General features: G+C 40.1%; 1 protein-coding gene across 6 annotated transcripts in view; it reads left to right on the top strand.

Annotated features, from left to right (window-relative positions):
- BBOX1 (butyrobetaine (gamma), 2-oxoglutarate dioxygenase (gamma-butyrobetaine hydroxylase) 1) overlaps positions 1-15,315 on the top strand; it is a 58,565-nt gene that overhangs the window by 16,281 nt on the left and 26,969 nt on the right. For all 6 annotated transcript variants that reach the window (XM_014545224.1, XM_005873083.2, XM_005873082.2 and 3 more), the window contains one exon: positions 13,446-13,644. In XM_014545224.1, the coding sequence (XP_014400710.1) occupies positions 13,446-13,644 (199 nt within the window). The remainder of the gene's footprint in view (positions 1-13,445; positions 13,645-15,315) is intronic.

Raw genomic sequence — 15,315 nt, 5'->3', positions numbered from 1 at the left:
ATTCTGTCCTCCAGGATGTATCAAGTCTAGGAGGGTGCACAAGCCATGAAAACAAATAAGAAAAATACATTAAGTCCATGACGGCACGCATAGAAGGTTAATTACAACATAGAGGAAGGAATCTGAAGAGATGAGGAAAGGGTCCCCAAAGGGAAGTCATGGTTTAGCTGGGTTTTGAAGAATCAGTTTTTCAGGCAAAGATAGAAAGTCAAGCAATTCTCAACAGAGAAAAAGGCCTGTGGAAAATCACAGAAGTATAAAATAGCAGGGTAGGTTTAGGAATCTGCGATTAGTTTAATGCTGGTAAAGTTAAAATTATTAGGCCACAAGACAGAAGGAAGGGGCCAAACCATGAAGAGGCTTACGTGCCCTATTAAGAGTCCCAGTCCTAAACTATTCAGCAAGGGAGTTTCTCAACATAGAGCTCAGGTATATTCCCTCCATTAGTTCTCAGGCTTATGTTATAAAGCCAGAGAAATGAGTTTAAGATCTTGATAAATTTAATAAGAAGATTGCTTTGCTTTTTTTAGAATGCATTTTACAGTTTCAGAGTTGAATCCTTCTGATTTTGACCAAAGGTATATAATTTCTTAAACGCTTATATATCTGTGAATGTCTCCTTAGCTTTGTTTTTCTCTTGTTGCATTCCCCCTTCTCCACTGTACCCCTTTGGTTCTTGGTTTGTATTCATTTTACAAAAGACAGTAAAGTGATTAGATTTGTGTTGTAGAAAGGTCCTGGTCTGGTCATCTGTGTTGAATGGACTGGTCTGGGGAGTGACTGGGAGCAGGGTGACCATAGCACAGCCTAGAAATGATCCTGCAAAAGACATTGAGAGCCTAAACCAGGGAAGTAGCAAACAGGATGAGGGTAGAATCTGTATTCAAGAGAAACATATATCGACCTGTAAGATAGGAAGTCAGTGGTCCTGTTCTTTAATCTCTACCAAAACACTAATTCCAACAGATATAAGCACCCTGTATTTATTGCAATATTATTCTCAATAACCAACATATGAAAACAACCGATGTGTCTATTGATATATGAATGGATAAAGATGTCACACACACACACACACACACACACACACACACACACCAGAATACTAGACAGCCATAAAAAAGAAGGAAATCTTGCCATTTGTGACAATATGAATGGACCTAGAGGGTATTGTGCTAAGTGAAATAAGTCAGACAGAGAAAGACAAGTACTGTATAATTTCACTTATATGTAGAATCTTAAAGAACAAATCAACAAACAAAACAAAATAAAATTCATAGATACAAAGAATAGATTGGTGGTTATCAGAGAGGAAGGGAATTGAGGGATGGGCAAAATGAGTGAAGGGGGTCAATATGCTGATGATGGTAACTAGACTTATTGTTGGGATCACTTTGTAGCATATACAAAGATCAAATTATTATGCTATATACCTAAAACTAATATAATGTTATGTACCAACTAGAGGCCTGGTGCATGAAATTTGTGCACTTGGGGGGAGGGAGGGGTGTCCCTCAGCCCAGCCTGAACCCTCTCCAATCTGGGACTTCTTGGGGGATGTCCGACTCACAATCCGGGACTGCTGGCTCCTAACTGCTTGCCTGCCTGCCTGCCTGATTGTCCCTAACCGCTCCCCTGCCAGCCTGATCACCCCCTAACCACTCCCCTGCCAGCCTGATCAATGCCTAACTGCTCCCCTGCTGGCCTGATCGCCCCCAACTGCCCTCCCCTGCCAACCCGGTCACCCCTAACTGCCCTCCCCTGCCAGCCTGGTCATTCCTAACTGCTCCCCCCTGCAGGCTTGGTCCCCCCCAACTGCCCTCCCCTGCTGGCCTGGTCACCCCTAACTGCCCTCGCACACCGGCCATCTTGTGGTGGCCATCTTGTGATGACATGGGCACAGCTATCTTGTGACCACATGGGGGCAGCCATCTTGTGTGCGGGCATGACGGTCAATTTGCATATTACCTCTTTATTATATATGATTTTACCTCAATTAAAAAATAATAAATAGAAAAATGTTTAAATAAATAACATCCTGGCCATGTGTTTTTAATTATATATTTTAAAAGCTGATGTATTTAAAAGCCTTTAAAAAGTTTGAGGATATTTTTGAGAACCTAAAGCAAATCTATTTCAAGGAAGAATTATTACAGTCCACTTCCTTTTCATGTGTTTTTTTTTTTTCAGTACACTTACCACATCAAAAATTAAGGAAAATATACCTTTTTTACTATTGGAAAAACAATTTTCCATAGTTACACTAAAGTAAATTTCCTTTTTATGTTTCTATTTTTTTTTCAAACAGAATAAAAGTAGAATGAGCTTTGTTCAATGAATGAAAATTTTATTTTCTCAGAAACTAGGCTTACTTTTTCTTGCAGACTAGAAGTGGGTTTTATAACATTGGCAGTTGGACTCTAAATTTAGCATTTATAAATTTAGAAAATGTAAAACTGTGGCAATTTCAAGAAGTAAAGTTGGACCACTTTATATGCTGGCTTCATTTTTACCAAACCTGCACATATGTTATATATTTAGCTTGCCATTTTTGCTAGTGCCTACACATCAGGAGAGTCATCAGACACACACACACGCGCACACACACACACACACACGACAACTGGTTAAAAAATTGTTACCTCTCACTTCTGACTCTACTTTGCTTTTTCAAAGTGGCAGATCACAGAACTACACAACTTTAGTTTGGGGGTAATAAATATCTCCATCATACTTAAATTTCTTCTTTTTAAGTTTCAGTCCCAAACTTTTAAATGTGCACGTGGCAAAAAATAAATAAGTAATAATCAAACAAATTAGCTGACTTTTAGCCTCTGTTCTAGTCAATGAATGCTCTAACATTACTATATTTTTTTTCTCAAAATTCTGCATTTTTCTCAGTCTGTAACTGCTATTAAGAGAACAGTGTAGCGTTGAAGTTAAGAGTTCTCTTGATCTTAGGTGTTGCTAGGTCTATGATCTTGAGCGAGTTACTTAACCTTTTTATGCCTCCAAATCTTTATCTGCATGATAGAAAAAGTGTCTACTTATCCTCTAGAGTAGTGCAATGCTGAGTGAAGGGCAATATCATGCTTTACGGATTAACTCAATCTTCACAAGTTTCCCTTGACAGCGGATGTAAATAACTATAGAGGCCAGCTAGTCCTGAGAGGTTGCTTGACCTTCTTGAGCAGTATATTTGTTTACAAAGAAAGAAAAAATGCTGAATCTTATTAGTGAAATTCATTTCTCCTTTTTCCCACTGGCTGTCAAAATTACATGCATATTGTATGTTTGCCCAGAAAAGACTGATACTCAACAGGTTATAGGGGGGATATATTGTTTTGGTTTTCTCTTTTGCCCACAATTTAGTTTACTTTTATCATCTCATGTCTGGTTGAAGCTTTTCATCATCTCATGTCTAAAATAATATTAAAATAATATGGCCTCTGTGTTCACACCTGGCTTGCACAACTCTGTAGGGTAATTTTCCTGTTGCCCAACATCTTCTCTCCTCCCTTTTGCTCTGTGTCTCACTGTGGCACAATGAAGTCCATCGTTTTCCCATTATCCAACAATCTGGTGCCACGCCCACAAGCATATGAATTCTTACTCTTATCCAAGTTCTCCTTGTTTCCCAGATAGCCTATTCCATTCTTTCTGTTTGACCAAATTTCACCTGCAGAGTCCAACTCACATCCCAATGAAGCCCTTTAGCAATGATTCGACCTGTTATTTATATGCATCCCTGAGCCAAACCATAAAATACAGATAAGAAGGTAAGCAATCCAAGGAAATAGACATAATTTCACACTAAAATGCAAGGCTGTAATATAACAATGGAAGTATATACATTTTTTCAAAAAAAAAAAGGTGACTAGAGAGAAAGTGAAAGAGTGTTGTATGTCAAGAATGCTCTCTTCACCTGTGAAATACCATGTTATGAAAGGAGATAAGGCTTTGGAGTCAGCAGAGCTGGCTTTGACTCTCTGCTCTGTGAACTTGACTTAGTTTCATAAATGATCTGAGCCTCGCTTTTTTCTATGTAAAAGAGGCAGTCCTTTCAGTTTGGGGATGTAAAGAATAAAGGATAAAATGCAACTGCTGGGCTTCACACAGTGCCTGGACACAGACCTCAAAGCCTGTTAGGTCCTTTCCCTCTCCCTTTTTCCTCCAGTTAAGAGAGCCATGAACTTGGAGCAGAGGCATAGTAAAGAGCATTTGGGTGAACAGGAGGAGAAAGAAACAACAGTGGCATGGTAAGATCTTATGTTCAACTTTCCCTTACATGAAAATAATCATGTTATATTTTTGATTAAAAACATGAGAGTGGCTCAGGAATGAATTATTGCCCTGGAAAGGATTTTGGCCATTCAGACATTGGTTCAAAGTCTGGGCCAAAATTTTACCTTCCTAGCAGCAGATAGTTTGAAATAAAATTAAGGATAGCAGTGAAAAGTCTGATTAACTATAAACCTAATTTCAATCTGTGAGTTAGAAATGTTTGCTGAAGCTGGGATGGTCAGCAAACTTGGGAGAAAGTGGCTGTGTTATTTAGTAATAGTTAAAGGATTTCTATAGATGAAAATACCAGCAATCGACATATATATTTCATGTGTAAGCTAAATACTTGGATGAAATAAATTTCAGGCCCAAATTAGGCACAATCTCATGACTGTATATACAAGTAGATAATCTCAATAAGGAAGATAAAGGAAAGATAACTAAAGAAAAACAATATGCTCATTCCAGGAGGAAGCAGTCTCCAAACTCTAACTTCAATGGGGCATAATGGGAGTTTCTACCTCAGAATAAAGTGATCCAGCAAAATATATGATGGACAGCCAAAAGGAGGATTTATAAAATAATTTACTTGGAGCAATAAGAAAAAAATGAGGAAATATGATCCTCCACCAATGAGACTCAATGGTGTTAGATAATCCTGCTCCTCACACAGTCTTTTCCATCTCAGTTGAGGGCAACTCCATCTCTCTGGCAGCAGCACCACCCTTGATTCCCCTTTATCCCTTATACTGTACATCCAGTATCTCAAGAAAATCTGTTAGCTCCATCATCAAAATAATTCAGAATCTGATCAAATCTTACTGCCTTCACTACAACTCTCTGAACTACCAATATCATTTGCCCCTTTTTTATTCTATTGCTTTTCCTACTCCATCGCGTCTTCTTCCTCAGATTTTTTAAAGAATTTAGATGTGAATAGAATATTATCAACTCATATGCCTTGAAGAAACCCTCTTTTTCATCTGCAAGGCAAGGATTAAGTACAAAGACAACTTTCTAGTTCTGATTACCATCAGTGTCATCAGTTTGTTTGTATCCTGGAATTAATTTGTCATTTTATCAATATTTAATATATTCAGAATTTTTTAAAAAGCATTACTTTATGTCAGGCACTGAGCTCAGTACTTTATATTTATTTCTCAATTTAATCCTAGCAACATCTTCACAAAGGCCACATTATTATTACAATCATTTTACACATGAGGAAAATGAGGCTGATAGAACTGAAGTAATTAATCCAAAATCAAAGAGACAAGAACTAGCAGAGCCAAGACTTGAATAAAGATCATCTGTTCTATTAAATACCGTTCATCCTCCCCCTCCCTCTTCTGTGTGGTCACAGCAGTTTGTGTGGGCTCCTCTCTCTGTGTCACTGGAGTTATTGCAATGAATGGCCAATGTTTGTGCATTGACCGTCTTCCCCACTAGACAGTTGGACTCTAGGAAAATATCTAAGATTAGTGACCATTTATTGAGCATCTAGCATTTATTGTGAATTTATTCAGCAAATATTTATGAGTGTTTACTATGTACTAGGCACTGTCCTAGGTGCTGGGGATGCTGTGGTGAACAAAACAGAGGAAGGCCTTGTCCCTAAATAGCTTACATCTTGGTAGAGAAAGCAATCAATACATTGATAAATATGTCTTATACTACATCAAATGGTGATAAGGACACGGGATGCAGGCAGGTTGGTGACTGTGATAGTGGGAGCACATGGAAGGTCTCTTCTGAGTCCTTCTATGTTTTTACTGAAATACAAAGCCAAGTTGTCAGCTGAGCATGAGTAGGAGAAGGAAGTGTGGGAGATTTGATGACAGAGAACGTGAGAAACTGTCAGCAAGAAGAGTATAAGACTTCACTAGAGTTTAGTGGGCGTGCCATAAGAACAGTCATCATAGTGTGTTTTCCTGTAGACAGTCTGGTTCAAGTGCATAGTTAATCAAGTATACTATGGTGAGCTTTTTGTAAACATCATCTCATTTAACTTTAACAGCAACCCTTCAGGTTGTTTTCATCCCGTAACTTCCAGATGAAGAAATTGAACTGAGAGAATATATCACTTTCTGAGGGCCATGTAGATGGGAAGTATCAGAATTCATATTTGAATCCAGATCTGTTAGCTTCAAACCTTGAGTTAATAACTTTGGCACAATGTCCCTATCAAATTGGACCAATATCTTCCTCTCTGGGTGTGCCTCGTACATCCTCAATAAACTAGCTTTGGAAACAACTTCCACTTCATCTGCTAAATGCCCTTTTTACATCGTGTGTTCTCCCTCAGTGACTTTGAGTTCCTCCAACAAGCTAAGAGATTCCCCATCTTCCTTCTGCCCCTCCCACCAGGACGCTCATCTCCTTGCCTCCTTGACCTTGGCATGACTGGCTTCTCTCACCACTCAGGATTTGGCTTAAGTAGCATCTCTTCAGCTAGTTCTTTCATAACTGCCATGTACTAGTATAAATAGGTCCCCATCTATCTCCCAATGAGTATCAGTATGCCCTGTTAACTCCCTATCACTGCTGCAATGTTTACTTTTATGTGCTTATATGTTTGTTTCCTTGTTTATTCACTGTTTTCCTCACAGGGGAAGCAATTACATCTATTTCTATTCACCCATGATATCTCTTTTGCCTCACAAGGCTTTCAATAAACATGTGTTGAATAAGTGAAAGATCACTTCAGCATAATGTGACAAGCACTGTAACTGTGGTGTGTATTGGGCTGGGGGACCAGAGAAGACAGCCACCTCATCCACCCTTGCAGATCCTGAAGGAGGCACAGTAGAGGCTGTCAGTGCCCGCCCATAGCCCCCAGCGCTCTTTCTACATTTGCCAGCAGCTTCGTGCTACTTGGTTGCCTCTTGGCTGGAAGGTTTCTCTGCCTGGGAGCACAATTGGCCAGGACACACGGAAGGCCAGAAAGACCAGGAGAGAGGGGATTCCCTGCCCCAGGGTGGGACAACTCAAGTGTATTCTACAGTGTTGCCATAAGGTCCAGCAGTGCCAAGCCCTGTGGCAAAGCAGTAACCTGTTCAGTAATACACCTTCCACCTCCTAATAGTGCCCCCAGGATACCTCTTTAATCAATTGATTGCATTCACATCCTCATCTCAGGGTCAGAAGATCTCAATCGAAGTGAGGACACGTGACCAGAATCTTGAAAGACATGTTGAGTTCCCTAGACAAGAAGTAAAAACACATCCAAAGAGGGCTGGATCTCCTTAGCGCAGAGAGAAGAATCCAAGCCCAATTTCCACTCAGGTGTCTTAGCGGTCAGATTTTTGTTTTAACTGGACCCCTATGAGGCATTTGTAGGAAAAGACAGTAAAGAGATTGGCTGTTTCAGAGCCAACAGCACAGTTAGGCGCAGGTGATCGGAAGGTCCTAAACTCTTGAAATAACACGTTGCAACTCGGCATGTCGCGCTCAGGAGTCTGTAGCTGAAGCGCTTCTTTGTGCCTTTTCCTTTTCTGAAATAGAACTTAGGATCCTGGAATGTGATTCATAACCCCAAGAAGGAAACCTTGTACAAATAATTTCTTGAAAGCCAGCCTGTAGCCTGTTCGTAAACTTTATGATGTGTGAAGCACATGTTCAAGGAAGTCTTTATTAGCGGGCCCGTAAGTTAAATTAGACGGGGTGGTTCATGCCTTAAATACTCCGTCATTTTCCATACTGTTTATGTATCCAGACCCAGGTGGGAAATTTCAATTAGCTTTCAGTGTATCTGCCTGACAAATGATTTACTCTAGTCAAACAGGTTTTCTTTTGGGCCCCCAGGAGTCATGTTTTACAGTTGGGGGAGACTGAAAAAGATGCTTCTAAATTAAATTACATTTTCAATATTAAGGTTTCTATGGATTTCATAAAATGTAGTTTATCTTTCATGGATTTCATAAAAATGTAATTTACCTCTCATGGAAATTTGAGTGGCTTACATTTGAAATGTGATGATAGATTTGGGGACTGGTGAGTCACAGTGCTGTCTCTGAAAGTCACCCTTAGCTTTACCAAGTGTATGAGCGGCTCACACTAGGACAGGGGTTCTGCACAGGGCTGTGGCCCTCGGTCGCTGATTTCTGCGAAGCTCCTGCCAGGGTATGCCAAAATGAGAGCTATAGCTGGAACTCTATACATTTTGCGGAACTTAAAAATCTTTGTAACCTCACTCTGAAAGTGAAATCCTGCTGGCCTGAATTATGTATAGTCCACACCATGCTTCTATGGGACTGATAACCTTGCTTTATACCCAGTATCTTTGTGTGAAATTGGTTAACTTTACACATGCAGAGTATAACCTTGATTGGAAGCATCTAACTCCTTCTGCAGTTTTAAAACAGAGGGTATTGTGTGTGTGTGCACTTGTGTGTTGGCGAGCGTCCTGTGTGTGCGTGTTATTCTATCATGGGAAAGTGACTCACGTAGAAACAAATTCACTGAAACATGCTATAAATGTATACAGATGTGTTCAGTGTGTGCCCAAAGCAGATGCTTCTGGAATCCCCCAAAGTAGTCAAAATACAAACTCAAAGTTTTAAAAACATTTACATCTAGTGAAATTGTTTTTCCAATCTCTCTTTATTCTATTTCCTGGCCACAGTCACCAAAGCTCTCTGGAAAGTGATGCTGGCCTCAAGTAAAACCAAACTGACATGGATCCCTGAATTATAATGGCATAAGGTAGAGGAGCCGGCTGATTTTGAAGCCTCGGTTCATTTCACAACAGGTGAAAAGCAATGCTGTTGTAGAGTTGTGCAATGGAGCCTACTCATAATGTTTTCTTCTGCATTTAAAATCCTGACGAGGAGCCAAGATTTATCTTTAAACACCCAGGCTAGAGCAAGTTCAGACACAGTGTCCCTTATTGTAAATTGCTCTGCTTTCTTGTTTATCTAGTAGAATTCCTTCATAAGGGACAGGAAAAGCTATGGACCTTCAGACATAGAACATAAAAATACATGGGATGACAGTATTTCAGGGCATCCAATGTTTATTTTATGTGTAGTTGTTAAAATTATAGACTTTGGAATCAGTCACCTAGATTTGACTGACTAACTCTGCAAATCATTAGCTACAGGACTTGGATCTCTGTTCCCTTCTCTGTAACATGAAAATACTGAAAGCATCTCTCATGTATATTTATTGTGGACATTAAAGGAAATAATATATAGGGAGTACCTTGCACTATTCCTGACACCTAGAAAGTACTCAGCAATTATTAGCTATACTTATACTTATTATTATTATTATTAGAGGCCCAGTGCATGTTCATGCAATCAGGGGGGTCCCTCAGCCTGGCCTGCACCCTCTCACAATGTGGGAGCCCTCGGGGGATGTCCGACTGTTGAGGCGGGAGAGGCTCCTGCCACTGCCTCTGCGCTCACCAGCCATGAGCCCAGCTTCTGGCTGAGTGGCGCTCCCCCTGTGGGAGCGCACTGACCACCAGGGGGCAACTCCTGCATTGACTGTCTGTCCCCAGGTGGTCAGTGCAAGTCATTGAGACCAGTGGTTCCCCCATTCAGTCAATTTGCATATTAGCCTTTTATTATATAGGATTATTATTAGTCTACTATGTGCCAGGCACTGTGCTAGGTTCCTTGTACAATCTCACTGCATTGTTAATAAAAGACCTGCAAGGTAAATGTAACGATGGCTATTTTATAAATTATGAGACAGAGGTTCAGAGAAGAGACCAAGAAACTAGCTGCTAAGAGGCAAAATAATAATATTTAAAACCAGGCCTCTTTGCCTCCATGCACTTTACTCATGTCCTGTCTCATCTACTACCAGTCACATGTAACTACTTAAGTTCAAGTTTAAATTAGTTAATATTAATTTTTTAAAAATCAGTTCTTCAGTTCCACTTGCCATATGTCAAGTCTCAATAGCCATAGGTTGTTGCTAGTTGCCACAGTACTGGACAGTACAACAGAATATTTCTGAATTTTCTCAGAAGTTGTTTGACAATACTGCATCTGGAGCATACCAACTCTCCATGCTGGTTTGTTGTCACCAGGACATAAGATTTTCTTCTAAACATTACAATGAAGGTTCATTAGTAAATTAGTTAACAGTTTGTAATAACGGTAACACATTTGCTATATGGCCATGTAGAAAACTAATCTATCTAACAGTCTACCCAGCAATGAACAACCTGTTGTCAGTCAGATCATCACAGTGTCCAAGAACTAAGAGGATCCTCGGTTGTGGTTTAAACCATCTTGTTGGTCAATAATGAGAACTAATGATGATGGGAAATCCTAAAGCCATGGGAAGATGCCAGCTGAGTCCCTAACATCACACCTGCCTCTAATACTCTATGGGCCTGTGCTTTTCATTTAGGGCCAATAAGCTTAAAGCAGTTTGAAATATTTTTCAAGTTTCTGGATATGGTTTATTTAGGGTAAGCTTTGGAAAGAAGAGACGGTGATTTGTTATTTATGTCTTTAACACTGACGTTTTTCCCAGGAAATGTTTCTCCTAACTGGAAGCCAAATGACTTTTCTAGTGAGGCAGCCAATAAGCATTATTTATGACATGTATCACCTTCTCTCTGCAGACTTTCTTGATTGGTATCAGATATTACAATCTGAAGACTTTAAACAAAAAGAGCAAGTGGGATGGCAAAGCAAACAACCACATAATTGAACATTCACAACAAAGCCAAGTAGAATGCCTCTTTGAGAAGAGGCTCCTTCATATGAAACCAGGCCTGTTTGATTTTAGAAGAAATAGTTGAGCCATGAGGAACAGACCTGTGGAACTTCATGCATGTAAAGGAATAGCTGGCATCCAAGAAGGAGCATGGGATAGGGGGTCAGAAGATCTGATACCTTCATGGTATCTTGAACATATTTCAACTATAGAAGGGGTGGGGAACGACCCGCCCACAAGCTGTAGAAGGCCTGCAAAATCATTTGGTCTGGCCCTGCCAGGGCATTAGGAGGAGTTAATCAAATGTTTGACCAGATATAACAAGCTAATTTTTAAGGTGATAATTTTGTATGGCCTGTGAATGATGTCATAAACATCCAATGGCTCTTGGCAGAAAAAAAAAAAAACATTCCCCACCCCTGAACTGTAGCCTCTATCATATTGTGTTTTCATTGTCAGTTCCAAGGTCTACTTCTCCTATAGACTATGAGCTCCTTAAAACCAACCACCTATCCCAGTGCCTTGACATAGTAAAATACTAGGTTTATTGAAAAGATAAACCAACAAATAATTGTTGAGTCGCCAATATAATCAAGGAATACCAAGAACTTGTATGTTAACCCAACTCCCCCCCCACCCCAAAAAAAAAAGTATGACCCTTACTCCAAAGCCTTCGCATGTCATGGTCTGTTATTACTTTAGCTGACTTGCTTTGGCATAATACAAAATGGCCCATGTGCTAAGCTGCTTCTCTTTGCCAAAGCGATTTGATTAACATTACACCCAAGGTTGTCTCAAGTGTACGAAGCACTTGATAAGCAATGCTTTAAAAAGAAAAAGGAGCAGGTAAGGCTATTGTCCTTTCAGTCCCAAAGAGAAAGAGGAGTTAAAAGGAGAAATTGTAAAAGGAGAAGTTAGGAATCAATGGCTGGATATAAACTCAACTACTGGAGAAGATACGTTAAGTTACTTTGGCTTGTGGAATGTATGAGATACTAAATAATATTAACACCAAATGTATTAATTCAGCAACCTGGAAGAACTAATTTATAGTTTTTAATTTAGGCCCCAGAAGTTCTGCCTCATTATGCAAGCTGTTATGCATAATAACCCAGAAACTTTGGCAATATATGCATGCATGGTCTGATTGGGTCTTCCCACAGGCACACACCTACTCACCTCTGTGAATGTCCTTATGCCACTAGCTGGTAGAAGAGCAGGAAGTGGCTCCTTGCACCTGCCTGCATCTTTTCACTATCTGACTCCTAAGAAATCCCTGTTTCTGCAGAAATAGCTATGTTAACATCGAAGAAATTATTTCCAGTCTACAACTACTACCAGGGAACATTGACCCATTCCTCATTCTTAAATGGGAAGGGGGTGTTAAGGTTGTTTTCTGTAACATGGTGTATAGTCTCCAGTTAGAAAAGTGAGGCATTGCTTAGATATTGAGATCATAATTTCTCATTCTGTCACTTGTTAGGAAGGTTTGCCTTCCTAAGGTAAATTCATTCCTGAAAAAAAAAAGAAATCAAATGGATTGGCTCGAGTTAAGTCTTTCCTGAATGCAGTTGTAATGCCTGCGTTATTTCCCCTGAAAAAATTCCATGTCCTCTGTGTTCCACCTGTTTGGGAGATCCTGGTTTGCAATCAAATTATTTTTTATATTTGTTTTTCTTCCTGTTGTGTTTTTTTTCCCAAGCAAACATTTTATGAGCATTTAAGATAAAGAACCAAAGAGCTAATGCATGCATTTGACTTTATCTCCTGTGGCTTTGTCATCAAGGTGTATAAGCATCCGAGGACCACACCTTTCAACGTCTCTTCCCACTGCCAGCTTTTGCTGATGCCAAAGGACAATGCAACCCCAGAGAAATCATCTTATCAGACAAAATAAGAAAGAAGGAACTGTACCTACCACGAGAAACAGTCCCCACACTCTCAAGATTAGGCATATGATGTTCTAGGCCACCATTCAAATTTTATCATCTATTTGGAGTTGAGCAATAGGACTTGGCTGTTAAAACACACAGTGTTCAAGGTTATTTTTAAGCAGTGTCCAGACAGAGAAGCCTAAAGGTGAACAGATCAAGAGTCATCCATGAGCTAAACTACATTCTCTCAACAAATGTGGTATAATGAGTATCTGTCATGGATCAGGCATAGTAGAAAACGGTGAACAGATCAAGAGTCATCCATGAGCTAAACTACATTCTCTCAACAAATGTGGTATAATGAGTATCTGTCATGGATCAGGCAGAGAAGAAAAGGGGGCGGGAGGGAGGGGGAAGGACAGGGGGGTATATAAGTAGACTAGCATGGCTCCAAGGAAGAAAATCTGGTGACTTAGGCATTTGTAATATGACTGAAAGTCCATGATGAACCAAAAGCCAACTTCAAAGAACTAGCCCCTTCCCTGAGGTTATCACTGTAAATAAAAACAAAGAAATCCCATCTGGTTTCTTCATTTTCTTAATTCACAGAATGTCAGTACTGGGGCTCAGAACTCCAGCTACCTACTCTGGACTTTGAAGACGTTTTAAAAAATGATGAACATGCATACAAGTGGCTCTCCAGCCTCAAGAGAGTAGGCATAGTGCGACTCACTGGAGCATCCGACAAACGAGGAGAAGTTGTCAAACTTGGGAAAAGGATTGGTTTCCTTTATCTCACATTTTACGGGTGAGTTATCAAATAGTTTATATTCTGCCATTATATGTAAAGTTTAATATAGTTCTCAGAAGGGATCATCTTTTGGTTGGAGATACAGAAATTTCTATAATATCTTGAGCAGGAAGTCAGATGAGAAGATAAGTCTAAAAATGAAGTTTCTCTGAGAATGACTGGAATTTTTAAGAAGTCTAAAAGTCCAAAGACATCAGATACCAAAGGCATCAGGCTAGTTTTAGGTGTGTATTAGTTTGCTAGAGCTGCCATAAGAGAATACCATAGATTTGGTGGCTTAGACAGCAGAAATTTATTTCCTCACAGTTTGAAGGCCAGAAGTTCAAGATCAGGGGGCCAGCAGGGTTGGTTTCTGGTGAGACCCCTCTTCCTGGCTTGCAGATGACCACTTCCTCACTGTCTCCTCTGTGGACCCACAGTCCTAGTATCTGCTCCTCTTCTTACCAGTCTCATAAGCCCCACATTATGACTTAACCTTAGTCCTCCCTTACAGGCCCTACCTCCCAACATAGCCACATTGGGGGTTAGTTAGGGCTTCCTCATAAAATTTTCAAGGGACACAATTCGGTCCATAAGAGATGGGATGGAAGACTGTGTTTCTTCAAGATTTTTATAAAACACTTAGTGTTACAAATGTTAAAGTTCATCCAAGTTTTACCTCCCAAGAGTTGGTGAAAAATAAAATTGGGCCCTGGCCAACATTGCTCAATGGTTAGAGCATCAGCCCGTGCACTGAGGAGTCAAGGGCACACACCTGGGTTGCAGGTTCAATCCAGACCCCATTTAGGGTGGAAGGCAATCTTACAGGCCTTATCTCGATGTGTCTCGCTCACATCGATGTTCCTCTCTCTCTCTTCCCCTCCCTCCCTTCCACTCTCTCTGAAAATCAATGGAAAAAAATATCCTCTGGTAAGGATTAACCAAAAAATTAATAATAATAAAATAAAATTGGGCCCTGGGGGATTGAAACTAGCCATCAGAGGTGTTAAAACAAACAAACAAAAAGGATAAAATTAACATGCAGAAAATTAAGTCTAGGCACTTCAGCAAGTAACAGGAAACATATTTTAACTTTGGAACAAGAACCTGTCTGCATAAGAAATGCCTGGAAGGTAAAACTAATTATAGATGGTGAAACACTAACAACAGGAAACACTTATCTGGAAGTGGGGGCATGACTTTATTTCCAACTTTTAGGGTGAACCTCTCATATGAGATATAGATAATTATTCTTGTGCTCATAGAGTAGAGAACACTGGAAGTGAAAAGGACCTTCAAAATCCCAAGGTTGAAAACGGATGGCACACAGGCTGTACTCAGATGTTTTGTTTGGCCCACATGATGTAGAAATAAAATTAAATTAGCCATCAGTACTTTAAAAATGGGAGATTTTACATTAAATATGGATCTGACTTTTCTTGAAAAAATCAAATCTGGCAACAGCTCCGCCTAAGGTCCTTCATGCCAACAACCTGTGGACCTAAGTGGAGGCTGCCCTTGAGAGAACACAGACTCTCCAGTTTGCCAAAGTCCTTCCCAGCCTCAGGCCTGCAAGGGCCCTGCTAGCCTTTGAGTTCACCAGCCCTAAGCTACTAGTATAGTAAGACCTCAAAAGAGGATTGGAAAAGCTCAATCACTTGCCCCCAGTGATTTCAGCAAGTTCATTCA

The sequence above is a fragment of the Myotis brandtii genome, unplaced genomic scaffold (genome assembly GCF_000412655.1).
Source record: "Myotis brandtii unplaced genomic scaffold, ASM41265v1 scaffold399, whole genome shotgun sequence".
NCBI lineage: Eukaryota > Metazoa > Chordata > Mammalia > Chiroptera > Vespertilionidae > Myotis > Myotis brandtii.
Note: the sequence above shows the minus strand (reverse complement) of the source record. Positions and strands in the feature narration are given on the sequence as shown.